This window comes from Camelina sativa, chromosome 15 (genome assembly GCF_030686135.1).
Source record: "Camelina sativa cultivar CO46 ecotype springtype chromosome 15, ASM3068613v1".
Taxonomy (NCBI): Eukaryota; Viridiplantae; Streptophyta; class Magnoliopsida; order Brassicales; family Brassicaceae; genus Camelina; species Camelina sativa.
In genome coordinates this window covers 9,113,452-9,132,688 of record NC_141894.1, presented here as the reverse complement: position 1 = coordinate 9,132,688, position 19,237 = coordinate 9,113,452, and the positions used below count along the sequence as shown (strand labels likewise).

General features: G+C 38.5%; 2 protein-coding genes and 2 pseudogenes across 5 annotated transcripts; 3 read left to right on the top strand and 1 right to left on the bottom strand.

The window, feature by feature from the left end:
- Positions 1-1,065: 1,065 nt before the first annotated feature.
- LOC147926431 (uncharacterized) lies at positions 1,066-3,148 on the top strand. Its single transcript, XM_087487062.1, has 5 exons — positions 1,066-1,210; positions 2,188-2,451; positions 2,662-2,755; positions 2,842-2,984; positions 3,060-3,148. The coding sequence occupies exons 1-5, from the start codon at positions 1,066-1,068 to the stop codon at positions 3,146-3,148; spliced, it is 735 nt and encodes a 244-aa protein (XP_087343188.1).
- Positions 3,149-9,461: 6,313 nt separating this feature from the next.
- On the top strand, positions 9,462-11,187 carry LOC104748296 (F-box protein ETP1 pseudogene; annotated as a pseudogene). The gene has a single exon (XR_015583019.1). The product of XR_015583019.1 is annotated as an F-box protein ETP1 pseudogene (transcript).
- A 1,780-nt stretch (positions 11,188-12,967) lies between these two features.
- LOC104746203 (VQ motif-containing protein 20 pseudogene) lies at positions 12,968-14,333 on the top strand (annotated as a pseudogene). The gene has a single exon (XR_015582744.1). The product of XR_015582744.1 is annotated as a VQ motif-containing protein 20 pseudogene (transcript).
- A 561-nt stretch (positions 14,334-14,894) lies between these two features.
- On the bottom strand, positions 14,895-18,830 carry LOC104746202 (uncharacterized). 2 transcript variants are annotated; one of them, XM_010467622.2, is made up of 10 exons: positions 18,420-18,830; positions 17,911-18,096; positions 17,382-17,616; positions 17,133-17,302; positions 16,904-17,043; positions 16,640-16,817; positions 16,191-16,528; positions 15,788-16,035; positions 15,341-15,697; positions 14,895-15,258 (listed from the first exon to the last, which is right to left on the bottom strand). In XM_010467622.2, the coding sequence occupies exons 2-10, from the start codon at positions 18,093-18,095 to the stop codon at positions 15,028-15,030; spliced, it is 2,082 nt and encodes a 693-aa protein (XP_010465924.2). In that variant the 5' UTR covers position 18,096; positions 18,420-18,830; the 3' UTR covers positions 14,895-15,027. The 2 variants fall into 2 exon arrangements, with proteins under 2 accessions (XP_010465924.2, XP_087345426.1); XM_087489300.1 differs by having other exon boundaries at positions 16,191-16,523; positions 18,420-18,800.
- Positions 18,831-19,237: the final 407 nt, after the last annotated feature.

Below are 19,237 nucleotides of genomic sequence, written 5' to 3'. Positions count from 1 at the left end.
TTTGGTTAGTCTTTTATTTAGATTTTATATAATTGATAGATTAGGATGTAAGTAAGTATTGTTTAAATCAGTAAATTAACATATAGAAGAGATATATATGTTATATATTTACACATATCTATTATTATAAATACACAAATTTTATATTATTAAATAATTTTATATATTTAGGAATATATAGCAATCTCTTAGGTCATATATATAGACGTCGGTCAGAGCTTATGATTGATTACAAATCTCAAATATTTTCCAAGGTTCTTAAAAAATTCTTCATTCAATGCGTTTTAAAATCTAAATTTGATTATAATTACTGGTTTCGTTTAGTGCAGGTTATAATATGGTCATGTATTCTCTAACTGATCGTGTTTCACGTTTGAATCCTTCAAAATACGAATGGAAAAATCTTATTGTGATGATTATTTGGTCGGTAGGTTACATTTGCTCCATATTTTAAAATCTCCTGTAATTAACTTCTAATGTACTATGTACTATTTTGATATGAGTTTACGTCATTGGAAAAGTAACCAATGTTGGGTAATTCAATACTTGGGATCATATAAAAGACTCCATGGTTCCGAATAACGGAAATAATTATGAGCTTAGATCACAAACTGATCATATTCGTCAGTTGGTAAAGATGTGTACAAGGAATTTAAAGATGCCTGCTTTGCATTGGGATTATTGGATGACAACAAAGAATATATTTTAGCTATAAAAGAGGAAAGTACATGATGTTTTAAGCCGTTTTTAATGAAGTTGTTTGTCATACTATTGCTTTCAAAAGGTATTTCAGTGCCTCTCGATCTCTGGGTCGCTACAAAAAATATATTATGCAAAGATATTTTGTATTTGCAAAGGAATCGTACGAACAACCAAAGTACATATATAGTTATTTTATATAAATATATATAAGAAAATTTTATGATATATTGGTGTACACAGACGTTTAGGATTATTATTCTGATCATAAATATGTCAACTAAAATCAAAATACTCTATAATGCAGGTCTAATGTTAAGTCAGGATCAGATAACAAACTTATGTTTAGCTGAGATTGAAATGATTATGCGGTCTAATGGAAGCTCTCTGTCAACTATTGTGAATCCTAAACTAGACCAATCTATGATGAATAATAATGAGAATAGGCTTCTCATAGATGAGAGGAACTATAAACGTGCTGACCAAAGAGAGGATCACAACAAGTTGTTACGTATGTCAACCGATGAGCAAAAAAGTGTCTTCCTAGAAATTATTGATGTGAATTGAAACAATAGAGGTATATTTTTTGTTCATGGATTTGGTGGCACTGGAAAAACATTCTTGTGAAGTATTCTTGGCGCTGATATACGATCTAGGGGTGATATTGTTCTTAATGTTTCATCAAATGGTATACCTGCTTTACTTATGAAAGGTGGTAGGACAGCTCATTCTAGATTTGGTATATCCATCAATGTGGACGAATATACAACGTGTTCGATAGATGGTCAATCCTATATTGCCGAGTTGATTAGAGAAGCAAAGCTCATTATATGGGATGAGTCTCCAATGATGAACATATTTTGTTTTGAAACGTTGGATAGGAGTTTGCAAGATATTATGAAGTGTGATCGAGTTTGCAAAGCTCATACAATTGTCATCAGATTTTCAGTTTTTTCCCCTTAATAATATTACTTTTTTCATATCAATATCTAAGTGTTAAGTTTTTAAAAATGAAAACGTGAAAACATCTTCAATATGTTAACATAAATTGTATTTTGTACATGCAAGTGTGAAAAACCTTATATTAAAACTGTATTTATTTATATAATATTAGAATTTTTAATAATCAGACTAAATGTGAGAAACTAAAAAGATTAAGACGCAACATTTAGTCGTGACTCTTTGTATTCTTACAAATCAAAAATCCCCTTTTTGTTTTCGATAAAAGAGAAGATTCAAGTAAAAACCTAATTTGAGAAAATCATGAGGTTCGATTATATTGTTGATCTGCTACCCGGAAGAACTAATTGGTGTATCAATGCCAAGGTCTTACATTCTTGGAGAGTCAGAGAGTTCTTTACAAAACGAGTTCTGCTTCTTGTGGATGTAAAAGTTAGGGTTGTTAGTTGAATGATTTTTACTTAAATTTCAAGTTCTAACAGTTATTGTATATAAGACTTCTTACAAAATTGTTGTTAAACTGTGAAGGTGACAAAATTGAAGCTCTTTATTTACCCGATACACTCGCTAAACTCCTGAAATATATCGACGATGGTGAGTGGTACAATATTAGAAATTTCAAAGTGATCAATCCAACCATGGAGGAGAGGAGTACTCATCATCCTTATCAGATTAAATTTACGGATGATACCAATATGACGCTGCTCGAATCATTGAGTCCTAAGAATTACTTTCGGTTTGAGGATTTAGATGACATATATCGTGGAAGAATATATCATCCCATCTCTTTCGGTAAGTATTTCTTTAATTGATTTTATAATATTTTGGTACAATCCGTCAATATAGTTAATTGGTATCTTTGTATTCGAAAAACTAGATTCTTTTTAGGATTTATGAAACTTTGTGTATTGGTCCTTCTCATAGAAAAGTACGACTTAAACTTTACCAAAAATAGATTAGCAACATTTTGGAAACCTAAATTCTGTCTTTTTCCCAAATTAGATGTTTGTGCGTGTATAATGGATGTGGAAGATAGAAGAAAGTCTGCGAGTGTCATTGATATTAATAAAGTTGTTCTCATGTTGTTGAATGGCAAGTTAAAAGATATTTACTCTACCTTAAAGACAGTTACGTTTTAGAGTTGTCTCTGTTAAGATTTTTATTTATTTGATAAACATGTAGGTGTGAGACTGTGAAGTGTCGTCTCAAAGACAACTACGCTTCTCAATTCATGACCGTATGGCAATCAAGCGGGTGCCATCTCATATACAAATACGAACCTGTGTTATGTGTAATGCGGTTTATGAGGGTGGGAGAATATGAAGGTATGTAACATAAATTAGTTCTGATATCATCATAAGGTAACCAATATATTCACTTTAAATTATAAATGTCTGTAGGTGCACCGTGTCTTGAAAACACTTTGGCCTCTTCGAAGATCTTCATAAAACCAGAGTTTGAAGGACTGGAGCATCACCAGACTATGTAAGATGTAATTATGTATATTAAAACAAGTTTTGTATGATGTTAAAGTAAAATTTCTTAAAACATTTTATATATTTACAGGTCTGAATTTGCTGGACGTTATTACATAAACCATGTGATAAAGCAACAAGGTGAAAGCTCAGACACTCAAATGTAAAGAATGGGATGTTGGCCGTTTATTTTTACTCATTTTGAATGTCTATAAAATTTAGTATGTTTGTATTAACCGCTACTTGAAATCCAACTTTGCATTACTCTCATCTTTATTTTGTAATTGAGATAATACATTATAATATTGAACTATTGGAAATTGCTTACGCTTTTAAAAATTTTGAATTTACTTATTGAATTTCAATATCTGTTTACTACAGTTTAGTTGTTTATTTAAAAGACTCAATTAATATTTCACATTGAGAGTATTATTTATCTTTAGTAAGATAAACCTTTATGTATATATGCAAACACAAAAAGTACTTAACAATCCAATAAAACATTTTAAACTTTTTCAAAAGATAAAATACTATGTTTAAATATGTCAATTATTACATGTTAAATCAGAAAAATAACATATCATGAAGTAACAAAACTGTTGTTGTTAAAATCTTATTACCGCGCTTAAAGCGCGGGTACCTCCCTAGTTAACAATTAAAATAAGTTAACAAATCTAATGGATCTCAAATATGTAAACACTCACGTCAAGCCCATTATATGCTGCATCAGAATTGATATATAGTAAATGTTTTAGATATATTTTATTTGAAATCTAGTTAGTGTTTATAACCATCTGAATTAAAATCATCTAGCAATAATTGTCTACAGATTAAAAATCATCCAATAATAAATGTGTACAGAACAATCATATACATCAGTTGTAATACAAAATATATTTAATACAATAAAACAAAATGCATATCAAATTGTTTTAAAAAATATATATAAATTTTTATGTATATGAAAGTTTCGATTGCAAATATCCGCAAGGCGGAAGCAGATAAGCGATTTACAGGTATCAAGGTGGCCAATAAGTGTCCTCCCATTACCCATTTGCTGTTTGCGGACGATAGTCTCTTCTTTTGCAAGGTGGATAAGGATCAGTGTGGGGTCGTTTTGGGCATTCTTAAGCAGTATGAGGCTGTATCCGGACAGCAAATCAATTTTGCGAAATCCTCAATCCAATTTGGTCACACGGTAGACAAATCAGCTAGGTTGGAGATGCAGGGGGTCCTTGGGATCACCACCCTGGGTGGGATGGGTTTATGGATTCCTGAAAGCTTGGGGGGCTCCAAGACGAAGGTTTTCTCATTTGTTCGGGATAGGCTACAGAGCCGCACAACTGGTACGGCGAAACTGTTGTCCAAAGGGGGTAAGGAGGTAATGATTAAGTCCGTCGCGATTGCGGTACCGAGTTTTGTGATGTCTTGTTATCGGTTGCCAATTTTTGGTGGAGTTCTACTGGGCAGAGTGGGGGCATGCATTGGTTAGCTTGGGATAAACTTTGCAGCAGCAAGCAGATGGGTGGGTTGAGTTTTAGGAATGTTGATGACTTTAACATGGCTTTATTGGCTAAACAGTTATGGCGTCTGATTGAGTTCCCGGACTCCCTGTTTGCCAGGGTTTTTAAAAGTCGTTACTACCGGAACTCTTATCCTATGGAACCAATACGGTCCTATTCTCCTTCTTATGGATGGAGGAGTATTGTATATGCTCGATCTTTGGTGAATAAAGGGCTTATTAAAAGGGTTGGCTCGGGTGACACCATATCTATATGGACTGATTCCTGGGTTCCAGCTCAATCCCCAAGACCAGCATTATCTAACGGGTCTGCAACAAATCATAATCTTCTCTTAGCTCAGCTAATTGATCCGCACACGCATACTTGGTGTCGGGATCGGCTCCTTGAGCATTTTGATCCTGTGGATGTTTCTTTGATTGAGGCTATTCCATTGAGTAGTTGTCCGAAAGCGGATTCTTTTGGGTGGCACTTTACAAAGTCTGGCAAATATACGGTTAAATCAGGATATGGCACTGTAACACCCCCGAACCGTCCTAGAACCACGGAGGCCATCGGACAGCCACGGGACGCCACTCGCAGAATTGCACCTGGGTGATCCGGTCGAGGGACGGAAGCTGCAGACTTCCCGACCGGTCCTCCCTGGCACAACTCCACCCGCAACCGAGGTTACTTAGGCTTTGCAACCCTCGTGGCCTGGTGCGTTGTGTTAGCCCGGACAAGGCCGAGTATCATTTGCAACTTGCCATGCTTTCCTGAAAACCGAATATATTACTTTACCAAAATATTTCATCGTAAATAAATCATTAAAGCAATATATAAAGATAGTCGGAAAGATATACTGTACTCGTTTTAAGAAAATATAGGGTTTACAAGAAACACAAGTTAAACCCTATCCGGTACCCTAACGTTTGCTCTGGCTCTAAACTCACTTAGGCCTCCCTGCAAGACAAAAAATAATATCATGAGTAATCTAAGATTACTCAGTGAGCCTGGGCACCCCTTCACTTAAACGGGATTCTACTTCCCCAACCCGACTACCCCGGTAAGCAAGACAAACAAGCAAGTTATTCAAACTTAACAAGTCATCAAAGCTACGCAACAGAAACATTAGCGGAAGCATCATACAACACACATGCGAGAAACGATTAGATCACTACGACTCCACTCGGACGATCTAGACTCGCAAAGAGGACTAGACATAGACAAGCAATACTTGAATACTCTAGACTCTTCTTACTCCACAAACCACCAACCAAACAAGGACGTCTAGAGAATACCGCAAGGGACACTTGAAATATCCTAGACTCCTTTACCAATAATCCAAATAAAGACATCTAGAATACTACAAGGGTTACTTGGAATACCCTAGACTCTTTTTCACCTATGGGCCCTCGATAATCTGTTCCATTCCATACCATCCCTCATGCCGAGACCACAAAGGTCACCAGCAATGAGCCCACAACTTAGCTACATCGTCATGTAGCGGTCACGCTAGTAGCTAGCTAGCCGTGACAGTGTCTCGCTCAAGTGGTCGCCGGGAACTCTCGCGAGACAACCGCATATGGAAACAGAAGATCGACACACTATTCTAGCTAGGACTCAAGAAACAAATTCAAGAGACTTCGCTAAAATATCACTACACTTTCAAGCAAGAAGATCAAGCAAAACAAGCAAGAAATTCAAGCAAGAAAACATACAACAATCATTAAGCATTACGAATGGCAATTCAACTTAGATTGTTCTACATGCATGCAACCAACTGATTTACTTAAGCAAATTAATGCAATAAGTTTACTCATGCATGCAACCCATTTAAAATACTTAAGAAAATTAATGCAATAAGTTTACTCATGCATGCAACCCATTCTCAAGCGATTTAACTCAATTTAAACCCTTTTAGTCCGATTATGCATGCAAGCTACTCTCATCCAACTTTTATGCAACAACATTGCAAAAATAACTCCATCGAGTTTTAAATTATGCAACCGATTATTAAGCAAATAAAATTTGCTAACAACTTCGATCCATAACATGCATGCAACCAATTTTTAAGCAACTAAAATTGCTAACACTTCAACTCTTAATGCGCATGCAACACCCCTTGTCCAGATTTTAAGTAAGCCCAAATTACTTAAAGACATCCAAATTCGTCCATGATCTTGCATGGTGATTCCTAGCTCAAATTCAATGTCATTTCGACATGAATCTAGCATGAATCCTACCAAAATTATGCATGCAACCACGATCTTGCATGGTGATTCCTAGCTCAAATTCAATGTCATTTCGACATGAACCTAGCATGAATCCTACCAAAATTATGCATGCAACCACGATCTTGCATGGTGATTCCTAGCTCAAATTCAATGTCATTTCGACATAAACCTAGCATGAATCCTACCAAAATTATGCATGCAACCCTTTTGCCTGATTCTACCGTGAATCTAGTCTACATGCAACACACAATTACCGCAGAACTCACCTTGACGCGATCGGTGATGATTGAACTTCACGGCACCGCGGATCAGACACTTCTCAGCTTCTCGCCAACTCTATCGCAAATTCTCGTCTTCTCCTCTCGACGCAGGCAGCACTTCACCTCGATCACCCTCTAGACAATCTCTCTCGAGAATCTCTCTCTTTCTCTCGAGAATCTCTCTCTCTCTCTCGACACTCTCTCTCTAGAATTAGAGAGAGAAGCAAGCTTTAGGGTGTTTAACTTTGAGGAAATGAGAGAAATGAGAAGATGAAGTCCCCAAGCCCCTATTTATAGGCTCGACCCCCTTCTCTCTCTTCCTTAGTGCGCTTTGCCAAGTGGCAAAATTTTTGATGCATGCGGCGCGTGCATTACACCGCCCAATACTCGATCACCATTTTGCTTAAATCTCCCAAAATATCTCTGCATGTCTTGCATGTATGATGATTGGTCAATTTCTTGAGGAAAATGATTTCCGCATTTTCTCGACCAAATCCGTCCCCTTCGTCCGATACTCTCGACAATTCTCGACCATTCTCGAGCATCGTCGGTCCATCATCGGTCCTCTCGGCATTTCTCGGACAACTCTCTCGACAACTCGGAAGTTATCGATCCCCTCGACGAAACCGGATAATTTCTCGGTCTCTTGGACATTGTCGATTCCTTCGGCAACTCTCGACGCATTTTCTCGACACTCTCGATGAATTTCCTCGACGAATTTTCTCGACACTCCCGACGAATTTCCTCGACCACTTCTCTCGATATTCTCGACAGATTGTCTCGACCGGTTTTCTCGACTATCTCGACCAGTTTTCTCGACTATCTCGGTACTTTTCCCGGTATTTACCCGACTTTCCGCGGATGCTACCTTCCGCATAAACTGATGGTTTTCGACCGGCTGTAAGGTCTCGATCGCACCTCCGGTCACTTCAGTCTTGGCTCGGCCATTTCTCGACTCGTGAATTTTTTCCTCGGACGTACTTCGGTAGGTCCTTTTTATTTTACTTCCTCTTCCTTCTTAAGCCTTTTCCGGGCCATTTCTTCGAACTTTTATTTTGGGATTTCTGCCCTTAGTGAGGGTCACTACAGGCACTTTACAAAGTCAGGACCGGATATCACCCCCTTCTCGCCGGGGTTTGGCAAGTTCGGTGTCCACCTAAGATAAAACATTTTATGTGGCAAGGTTTGACTGGCTGTATTCCGGTCTCGGCGAACCTGAAACGGCGTGGTTTTGCTTGTGATGTCGGGTGTACGAGATGTGGGGCAGAGGAGGAAACAATTAATCATGTTATTTTTGTCTGTCCTCCAGCACGTCAGGTCTGGGCTTTGGCCCATGTGCCTGTAGGTCCCCAGAATTTCCCGACGGAGTCTATCTACTCTAATGTCGACCATTTTCTAGGGCGTAAAAATCCGAGTTCACAAGTTGGGGTCTTTCCTTGGCTCATGTGGTATATTTGGAAAGCAAGGAATGCTAGGGATTTTGAGAATCAGGTGGAACATCCTGATGAAGTGGTGCAGTTGGCGGAAGGGGAGGCGTCCTCCTGGTTTCAGGCTCAGGAGGAAGTAGGGGATCTGGAGTTTTCATCCATTCCACTCTTCCCTTCTCCTACGTCTCGGGGAAGTAATTTTTCTCTTCCCTTGGTTTACACGGGGTATCGATGCTTTGTTGATGGCTCTTGGAAGGAGTCTGATTGTTTTTCAGGTGCAGGATGGTGTTGTACTTCTGTACAGAGAGAGTCCCCGCTGCTCAGAGCTACCAATTACCGACGTAGCCTTTCCCCGCTACATGCTGAAGTTGAAGCTTTTCAGTGGGCAATGCGATGTATGATTGGCCATGACTTCCGGGATTTGACTTTCATTACGGACTGTTCCGACTTGGTGAAGATGGTGTCTTCTCCTCACGACTGGCCGACCTTCTCACCATATTTAGACGACATAGAGATGGACATGGAGGAGTTTTCTTCTTTTTCTTTGATTTATGTTTCTAGCAATGCTAATGTTAGGGTGGATTCCTTGGCATGCCAAGCGCGCTCAAGTCCGCACCATGTTGTGTTTGTAAACAATTTTCCACCAAATTGGCTTGTTTGAGCTCTTGAAAAAAAAAAGTTTCAAAAAAAAACTAATTTGTATTAGAGTGTATTTTAGGTTTACATTAGAAAGTGTAACAGTAAAAAATGAAAAGAAAAATAAAGATATGTCGATGGATTAAGAAAACAGAGAAAAAATAAATATTTGCGGCTGACCCGACGTTCCCCTCTATCTTTCAGTCACCACCCATCCACTTTCCTCTCTCTCACTTCTACGTTCCCCTCTACCTCTCAGTCACCCATCCACATTCCTTTCTCTCACTCAACAACCTTTCTCTCACTCAGCCACCTTCTTTTCTCTCACTATATCAAAGACAGAAGTAAACGTACTAAAATTCAAACAAACCCTTAAAAGAAAGAGCAAAAACCTAGATTGTTTACAGCAGCTAAGACTGAGATCAATGGCGAGACCGGTGGAGCTTCCTAACGATTTGGTAGATGAGATACTCTATCGCGTTCCGGCCACATCCCTGAAACGGTTACGAGCTACTTGCAAAAGATGGAACCGTTTGTTCAAAGAAGATAGGAAATTCGCGAGTGAGCACCGGGATAAAGCCCCAAAGGAGTTTCTATTTCTCATCATGACAGAGAAGCAGACGATTTGTCCGTTGAGCATTATCAATCATCCCCCACATGGAGATGATGGAGATGAAGATGATGGAGATGATGGAGATGAAGATGATGGAGATGGAGACGATGGAGATGAAGATGATGGAGATGGAGACGATGGAGATGAAGATGATGGAGATGAAGATGAAGATGATGAAGATGATGAAGATGATGGAGATGAAGATGAAGATGATGAAGATGATGGAGATGAAGATGATGTTCCTCCACTTCCATATGTAGAGGTAAAAAGAGAGCTTAGCCTACCAGATTTCTTTAACAAGTCACTTGAGACCGAAGTCTTTCACTGTGACGGCTTATTGTTATGCGTCCGCGATCATCTTCAATATGAAATAGTGGTTTGGAACCCGTTTACTGGTCAAACCAGGTGGATCGAAGCCAACAATGGTTGGAAGCCATTCATCACATTTGTTCTCGGGTACAACAACAACAAGTCCTCCGGCAGTCAAAGAAGCTACAAAATTTTGTGCTTTGGTCTTGGTGTCAAAGATGCAGAAATCTACGACCTTAGCTCCTCTGATTCGTGGAGGAGGATTCCTGATGGTGATCTCACTCCACCAGGCTGGGGCGGTATGTTCTCTGAAGACATCGTGTCTTTGAAGGGAAATACTTACTTTTTTGCTAAGGAGAAATCTAAACCGCAACTTGGAGATTTGTCATTGGCCAGATTTGATTTCTCTACTGAGAAATCATCTCTGTTTGTGCCTCTTCCATATCATCGTCCAAGGTGGGAAATTTTGAGACTTTCTGCTGTTAGGGACGAGAAACTTTCCTTGTTTTTACAGCACGATGCTACATACAAGACTGAGATATGGGTGACAAGTAAGATTGATGATGACTCCACCAAAGCGGTGTCCTGGAACAAGGTCTTAGCATTCGATTTGATAATCATTCATCTTCAAATTACTGAGGATGTAACGTTTGTGCTTGACGAGGATAAGAAAGTCGCCCTGTGTTGTGAGAGATTGATGGATCACGACGACGACCAATTGATCGATAAGATATACATTCTCGGCGAGGATAATCAAGTCAGTGAATTTGCTTTTGATCCGACTACAGATCAGACAGGACCTCGGCCATTTCCTCTTAATTACGTTCCAAGTTTGGTCCAAATCTAGCTACCTGCTGGAGACTAAAAACAACCTCTACAAGATGTGGTCTTGTAGTGTTTCTTGCTTGCTTTAAACACAGTTTTTTTTGTAAGTATTATTATGGTCTAAACATGTCTCGTACAGCATATGTCTAACAAATAAGTGTTATGTCTTAAACGAATCTACAAGATGTGGTATTGTAGTGTTCCTTGCTTGCTTTTAAGTTTTAAACAAACAGTTTTATGATTAAAACATATGTCTAAAGAAAGAAGAAGTGTGTTATGTCTAAAAATTTCAAGCATTTTTATAATTCAATGACAAAAGTGACTACAAGTTATACAACAATTAGAAGTCATCATTACCCATTCACCTCTTAACTTGTACTACTAAGCCGAGCTGGTATGTTGCAAATATATTTATTGGTCTTTTCTCTATATCTTACAAGCACACCGCTAAATCTTGCAAATATTGGACCAAAAACACAACCCACAAACTATTTAAAACTTTTGGGGCATCCAAAAGCTACCCAAATATAGAATGTATATTGAAAAGAGATCCATAGAGTTACTGCAGGGAAGGCGCCATTAGATTTCGACCAGCACTGCATCTTCCTCTCATTTCAAATTATGTATGTCAGCATAACAATCTAACAGTCAACCACAATGTTGGGGGTGAATCACATGGTCAAGCAATAAAGCATGTGCCAATAATGTACGGTACCTTGTAGCTTTAAGAGCGGGTGCCTGCACCTACGGAATCTGAATGTTTTCTGATGCAATCTCTGTATGTCTTCTGCCACAGTTACCACCACCTACAATCTTATATATGCCTTTTCCTTCAACAGTCCATTTTCACCAGTTTCCTCAAGCAAACTGCATAAAGAGGGGTTTCAATTATCTCAGAGGTGATCAAACAACAACTTCCTCCAATTGTTGATGTTGTCTTGATGCTAGTCTCATGTTTGTTATCTCACCATTTGAGATCCCTCCTTGTACAGATTGTTATTTGTCAGTACTCTTTCATATTCATCGTCGGTAAAGAATTTTGTTGTTGTGCTCATTACCTGTCAGAAACCTGCAGATTCATTACACACACCTTTACTTTGTGATCAAGAGTGCATTAAAGTAGTTGAAATAAGTGAAATAGAACCTGCAAAGCCACTTCCAAACACAAAAGCCTTTTGCTTGCAGGCAATGATGACATGTACATGCTTTTTGTCAGTTCAGTTTAGAGTACCAAAGTCCTTGCATATAAGTTTCTGAGTAATCAATAATCAATCATTCACAAATTGAAAACAGATTATTTCAATGGTAAAGTGGGACAAGACACGAGGAGAATTCCGGACAATGAAGGTAATAACACCAGAAAGTGAGACATGCTTTACTAGATGCCCCTGGAATACTATACAACCTGGTGGACTTGCGAGACATAAGCAAAGAATCTGAATTTCCAAACAGGTACAAACTTAAGCAAGTGAAGATGCAACAATATTAACAACAATAACGAGTTGTGCAAATCAAGTCATTACCTGAACTGATCGGACTCTGTTCTTTCATGTGATAAGTTGCGTCAGTATGTGAAAAGGCCTGCCAATATGCAACAATGTTGCAATCTTCTAGGATGGTTATATGCGGTACGGTTTACTTGGTTCAGATCTCTTGACAAGTAGTGACAAACAATGATCCAAATGTTAATTTCGATTCATTTCTTGTCCTCAATCGGCAAAATCCATGCAAGTTTTTCACGATTGTACGGAACTTAACAGTTTTTTTTTGTGATAATCCATAATTATCTCCCACTAATTATCCTCTCAAAGAATCCTCAGAAAGAATTTTAAAAGTTTAAACCTGGATTTTAGCATATCTAGTGGCGTAAATCTCTTCAAACCGTTATTTATTTAGAGCCTCTAAAAATACTGACGTGGCACATAGTGCTCACTTGGAACACTCTCCAGATGACACGTGGCTCGCACACTCACTGGAAGGCTGGAACTTTATAAAAAAGCCACACTCCTCTCCTCCCACACATCATCATCTCCCAAAACTATGAATCTCAATTTTGTTGTCATTTTGTTTTACTTTCAGTAATACTTTTTTTTTTTTTTGGTTCATGTTGTATGATTCGTTCACTTTTCAATTTAATCAAAAGAAAACAAAACATTACTACTTGTTTAATTTTTGTTTTGTGTTATTTTTGATCATAACAGTATTTTGTTATTTATTTTAATGAGCTCAACGTTCAATGGCCACCACACTCATCATCACCAGCCAAAGAGAGAACCAAATGAAAACGGAATCTTATACCCTCCTTCACCGTCACTGTCACCGCCGACGTTAAAAGTCAACAAAGACTCTCACGTTATTAAAAAACCACCGTCTCCGTCTTCTTCCTCCTCCGCAGCCGCCGCAAAACATCGCCACCCGGTGATCATCTACACACACACTCCCAAAATCATACACACGAATCCTAAAGATTTCATGGCTCTTGTCCAAAAACTCACCGGAATGTCCCCTTCCGACGAAGATCCCGGCGGTAATACAACGACGGATCGCGGAGGTAAATCAATCAACCAGAGCCAGAGCGTGTCTGATCTCGCCGTCGACAGAAAAAACAATCGGAATCGCGGCGGCGGTGGTATTGGACATAACAATTACCATAGAAACTATTCCGGCACCGGAAAGGGTATATTTTTTAATAACGCGATGATAAGCGATGATAGTGAATCGTCGTCGGTGATAACGACCGATGAGAACGGAGGAGGAGGAGGAGGAGAACACGGACAGGTTAACTCATCGATTCCGTATTCGGCAGTGGCTATTCCACCACCGCCTCCTCATCCTCCTCCTCATCCTCCTCCTCCTCCGCCGCCGCCGTCGATGTACGACGCGACGGGGTTAAATTACGGAGCTTACTTACCGACGTTTCCGATGTTCCCGCCGGCGACGAATCCAGCTGATAGTTTCTTATGCGGTGGTGGTATAACTAATCAAACGTTTGCGAGTATTGATGATCAGCTTTACTTGGCGAACAATATGAGAAGCTCTTTCTCTTCTTCTTCATCTTCTGGCTTCGACGGCTTGGCCGAGTTTCGCGATTTTTAAAACTTAATCAATCATCATCGGCGTTACAATTTTGGCTAATAAATTTTTTGAATTTTTTTTTCTCTCTTAATTGGTGGTTTGGCAAGAGACTAATAAAGATTTTGCATTAGTCCTAGTTTTTTTTTTGGTTTATCCGGTTTAATTTTTTGTTCACAGGTTTTTTGTTTTCTCTTCATTTTGTTCAATTTTCCCAATTTTATGTTTCATCTCTAGTTTTTTTGGGGGTTGATAAGAGTTTTTATAATCCCCGGTTTAGTTAATTACTTTCTAATGAATGGTTTAATCAGTTTTTTATAAGAATTGTTAGGAAACCAATGCACCAAAATCTTATAGGGTATTTTGAAATCTACTGTTATTGAATTTATGATTTAAAAATTTACTTTAAAATCCATTATAATTCAAAATAGTTTGTGGATTTGGATTTTAATGATTTTTAGGGATTTTTGAGTATTTGAGAGGATTTGAATAGTACAAAAATTAAATTCTCATGGTTTTTTAGGTGGAATTTGAATTTTTTATACAAAAAATTATATCAACTCCTCTAACATTATCAAAATCATTTAAAATCTCATAAAAAAACTCAAATAACTTGAAAAAGTATATAGATGGTTGAAGTGCGAGTTCACTTGGCGTGAACAATGATTATTAGACAAATTAGATTAATCCCCTTTATATGACATTTTTCAAGTGTATGAAGAGATTGAATTATGCTTATTATAGTTTGTCTGAGAATTGATTGGTTGATTCAAAATGTCTTTTTGAAAGTGTACTATTAAAAAAGTCTCTAATCCCTTGCTCCGAATTGTGTCTTCGTTACAAAACATCTCACATATTGGAAAGTTGCAAAGAATTCAAGACTTGCTTCACGAGATTATTTTATAACCACAACAAAAAAATGAATAAATTGCATACGAACATACATTTTATATAGTTAAGTAAAGATTTTAAGTATGTACATACATTTGTGTCTGTTCAAACTATAGGCGTTTACTCAGTTCTTCTTTTTCTTATTGTCCTTGTCGTGTTGGAGGATCACTGGAGCTGCCGGTATACTAAACCACCACTCTCTCAACCGCCTTATCAACCGTTCCGTGCTAGCTCTCCGTGGCGGCGAGTATCTTGTGAAAAGCTCAACAAACACCACCGAAAGCAAGTAGCGTCCCGGAACAAAAGCAATCATCGTCGCTGCAACCACAATCGCAATTGCACACTTCTCGCTCGCCTGAAATAGCGGTTTCAAACCACGGTTAAACACAGTGTTGTGGAGAAACATTTGTGTTAAAAATATAAGAAGTCAGGCAGACCTGAGGGAAAAGCGAGAATAACAAAGCTCGGAACTTGAGAAGAACGATGTTTGCATCCTGAATGTTCTGTTCGAGCTCCGAGATACCGTTCTGGACCGCCAAAAGCTGTTCCATTGTGTTCATTGGTGGAGGAGCAGTTACTTTTAGCTCGATCATGAGCTTTTCTCTGCTGAAACATCTTGTGAGAACCATGAAGATTGCAGAGAAGAGAGACGCAAGAGAAAATACATAAACAAGCCATCCCCTCCAAATTATGAAAGTGGAGACGAGACAAAAAACAATAGACTTCACAGGATCATCCCAATACACCACCGAGACAATCCAGTTCCCTGTTTCCATAATCGGAAGCATCAGTTCCTGCCAAAGCAAAGGAGAAGCAATTCAACATTTTATTGAACGCAGTTAAAAATTTCCAGTCAAACATTTTGTTCTCTTTTTTTTCTTTACCTTCATCACAGCTAAGTTGGTGTCAATGCCATCCATTTTGACTCCATTAATCGTCTCTTGCGCCAGGACTACTTTCTCGTAGTTCTTACGCGACTTCTTCACTGCTCTCTCTAGTGGATTCACATCTCCAACCACTACTTCACCTACCACAAGACTACTTGTCTCACTCATTCTGCTCCTAGGACTTGATCCTCCAAACACAGAACCCAGCTGTGAAACCATATCTGAAGCTGAGGAATGTAATGTCCCTGGTAAATAGATTACATATACATCTTACATCAACTTCCTCGGAGATTTAATCTTGTATAATCATTTAAGGCACATACTTTCAATCATCACACTCTTGGTCAAGAAAAAGAAAATACCATTAGGTATAAGTTATTTTGATAAGAAGCAGTGTAACCTGTATCTTTGGATTTATTTGATCGATGGAGCTCTCTTGCAGTAGACATCTCTGCAAGCGTCTGAAGAATCAGATCTCCACCAGGAAGGTGATCGCAGAGATTGAACGGGAGAATATCTTCGTAACGCATTGCATTTGTCAAACTGAGTTCTTGAATAGCTTGCACACGTATAATGCCAAGGACAGCCTTTGAAAGTGCTTCGTCTCTAGCCAAACCGGTAATCTTGTACTCGTTTATGTATCTGTGAACGTATAATACTTCTCGTACAATATTGAGCCAGTAATCACGGCGTGTGTGGCCTTTGAGCTCTGGGAATTCCATTACCACTGGTTCTGATCTACGACAGATAGCCATTAACAAAGCTGTTAACTGATCAGTCACAAAAAGGAGCATAATTTCAGTTCATACAAGAGATTCCAATCGATTTAATGCGAAAAGACAGTCTTACAGAGATATAGACTTGTAAGAAACAGCCTTGTCGAAAAGCCGAGTGCCCCAAGGACCAGTTAACTCAGGTTTAACTATTTGCTTTAGATCTTTAGATAGGTCATACTGCTTTGGTTTATCATAAGACACGACTTTTAAGGCCTCAAAATATAGTGAATGGTCTGTCAGGATCAAGCGACCTGAGTAGTAATCGTGGCAAAAGTGAGTATTGAGAAAATACAAACAATACCTGGCCACGTTGATATTGAGAAAATGCAAACAATACCTGGCCATGTTGAGACGCCAACATGTTCAAGAACTGGTTGGGTAGTAACTGTCCCATCTATTTCCAAAATCTTTTCTCTTTTTGATCGAACACCAGAAAGCAAAGATGATTCTGACTGTGCCCTCATCTTCTTTATTGCTCTACAAACAAAACAGAGACTTTTAAAAATGTCTGCAAAGTGATTAGATACAAAGGAGTCAGCTTCTAATAAGGACATAAATTTCTTTACCTCTCAAGTCCATATAAATACTTGTCATAAACAGAGAACTGAAGCCGACCACCCGTTGATGAAGTAAGCATTCCAAACAGATTTTCACATATGATCACATCAGCTATTATAGGAACTGCTGGTGCGATCCTTGAGAAGGCTTCTAAACTCACTGTTGCATCTTCTTCTACCTATTGAAAAAGAAAAAAAAGATAATAAAGAAAAGATTCCTATAAGGATGGCAGAGGAAATGAGAAAAAGGAGCCTTACGCTGAGTAAAGCCTGGCTAGAAACAGCTGGGACTTCCCAGACAACCATCATGTCAAAGGTTAACCGTCGAAACTTTTTATCGGCTAAATGACCAGTTACTCCAACAGAGAGTGAAAGTGCTCTAAAACAACAGTACTCTAGAAAATTCCTTGCAAATAACGACGGCTGCTTGAGAGACTCAAATGCCTCTTGTTTGAAACTATCTCGCAGCTCGTTTGCAGGAACACCGAGTATCCTGCGTCAATAGCATATCCAAATAATAAATCAAGGTCCGATGAAATCTAATAGTGGTACTTCTTTGATAAAAACCCGAACCCCTTTCTGAAGGCACCTCTTTAGATAGAACTACCCCTAGTGAAACCTATTACTAAACTCATTCTTGGACAAATTATTCCAGCATCATATCGTAAAGACTCAAGAGACATCAAACACCAAAAAAACTACTCTTATGAGCCAGGTAAAGAGTCATACTGCAAAAATATGCTGAATGAAATAAATGGAAAAAGAGAGATGAATGAATGGTACTTACTTAGAACACCTGCGGACAACGACATTAGCAACAGGAGAAAGCTCAGGAATCCAATTGGAGGAAGCAGAAGGGGATCTTCCCATTTCCTCGATTTCTTCATCGAAAGAACTTTGTTTACCGAGCAACCATTTAAAAGAAGTATCTTTAACCAAACCTTCAAGCATATTCCGAGTTTTGCTCGACATACTAGAAAAAAAAAAACTCCTTTAGTTAGTCCTTGTTACCGACACACCCCTGGTTTGCCTAAAAATACAATCAGCACATCAGAATCATTCAATACATTAGATTGATTGATCCCCTTTAGAATCGAGTTCAATGCCATAATAACTTTATTTGCAATCCAGCTCTCAAGGTAGTTAGTTGGTCACAGAGCGCGAACGAACAGTCATAACATTTTTTAAAAATGGGTTTTGCCTACACGATCTCTATTGCTTCATTGATCATCAACTCAAAGCTAAATTACAAAATTGTTGAACAAAATAAACAATACAGAGACTAAATCAAATCACCTCAAATCTGAAGCAACGTCGAAGCTGACTTAAGTCGAATACAATGCATAAAAACTGTTTATATCACGACGAGCATGTGATCAGATCAAACTTTTATTAAAAAATCGAACATTTGCCCACAATCGATACGCTTCATTCTCGAATTATAAACCAATCTAGGGATTTTAACTCTTGATTCCAAGACAATTTAGCCAATGAGCCCCTCTTGATTCTCAGATTCTGCCTTGATTTTGGGGTTTGTCGAAAAAAAAAAAAGAAAACACCGCAAAGAGAAGCGAAAGCACGAAGACGGAGGAGGAGGAGGAGGAGGAGGAGGAGAGAGCGACGGATAAAATAAAACTCTGATTCGTTCTCCGCAAGACTTAATAAGACACGGTCACTAAACACGTGATGCATAACGTGTTTTTTTATGTCATCATATTTGACGGTTCAGATTAAATAAAAAACCCTACTCATTTCATCTTATCCCTACACGTGTCTCTCAATCAGGGTTTTTCAGATAACCCTTCCGTCGTTTCTATCTAAAGTGACTCAAAAGTCAAAACCTAAATAGTGCTCATCCAAATATTGTGGTTTATGAATTCTGAGCCATTCATTCATTTAGTCCATCGAAGACTGAGATATGGGTGAGGAGTAAGATTGATGACACCACCAAAGTGGTGTCCTGAAGCAGCAAGGTCTTAGCATTCGATATTGAGTCGTAATCTTCAAATTACTTGTGCGGTAAGCTTTTTTGCTTGACGAGGATAAGAAAGTCGCCGTGTGTTTCAAGACATGGATGGATATAGAAGACGAGACCAAGTCCATCGACAAGAGAT

Excerpts from the sequence above, each read along its gene's own strand:
- LOC147926431 (XM_087487062.1), top strand. The coding sequence starts at position 1,066 with ATGCGGTCTAATGGAAGCTCTCTGTCAACTATTGTGAATCCTAAACTA. Across the intron at positions 2,452-2,661 it reads ATATCATCCCATCTCTTTCG|ATGTTTGTGCGTGTATAATG; the intron begins GTAAGTATTTCT and ends TTCCCAAATTAG. Across the intron at positions 2,756-2,841 it reads CTCATGTTGTTGAATGGCAA|GTGTGAGACTGTGAAGTGTC; the intron begins GTTAAAAGATAT and ends ATAAACATGTAG.
- LOC104746202 (XM_010467622.2), bottom strand. The coding sequence starts at position 18,095 with ATGTCGAGCAAAACTCGGAATATGCTTGAAGGTTTGGTTAAAGATACT. Across the intron at positions 17,303-17,381 it reads CTAGCCAGGCTTTACTCAGC|GTAGAAGAAGATGCAACAGT; the intron begins GTAAGGCTCCTT and ends CTTTTTCAATAG. Across the intron at positions 16,036-16,190 it reads AAATAAATCCAAAGATACAG|GGACATTACATTCCTCAGCT; the intron begins GTTACACTGCTT and ends TCTATTTACCAG.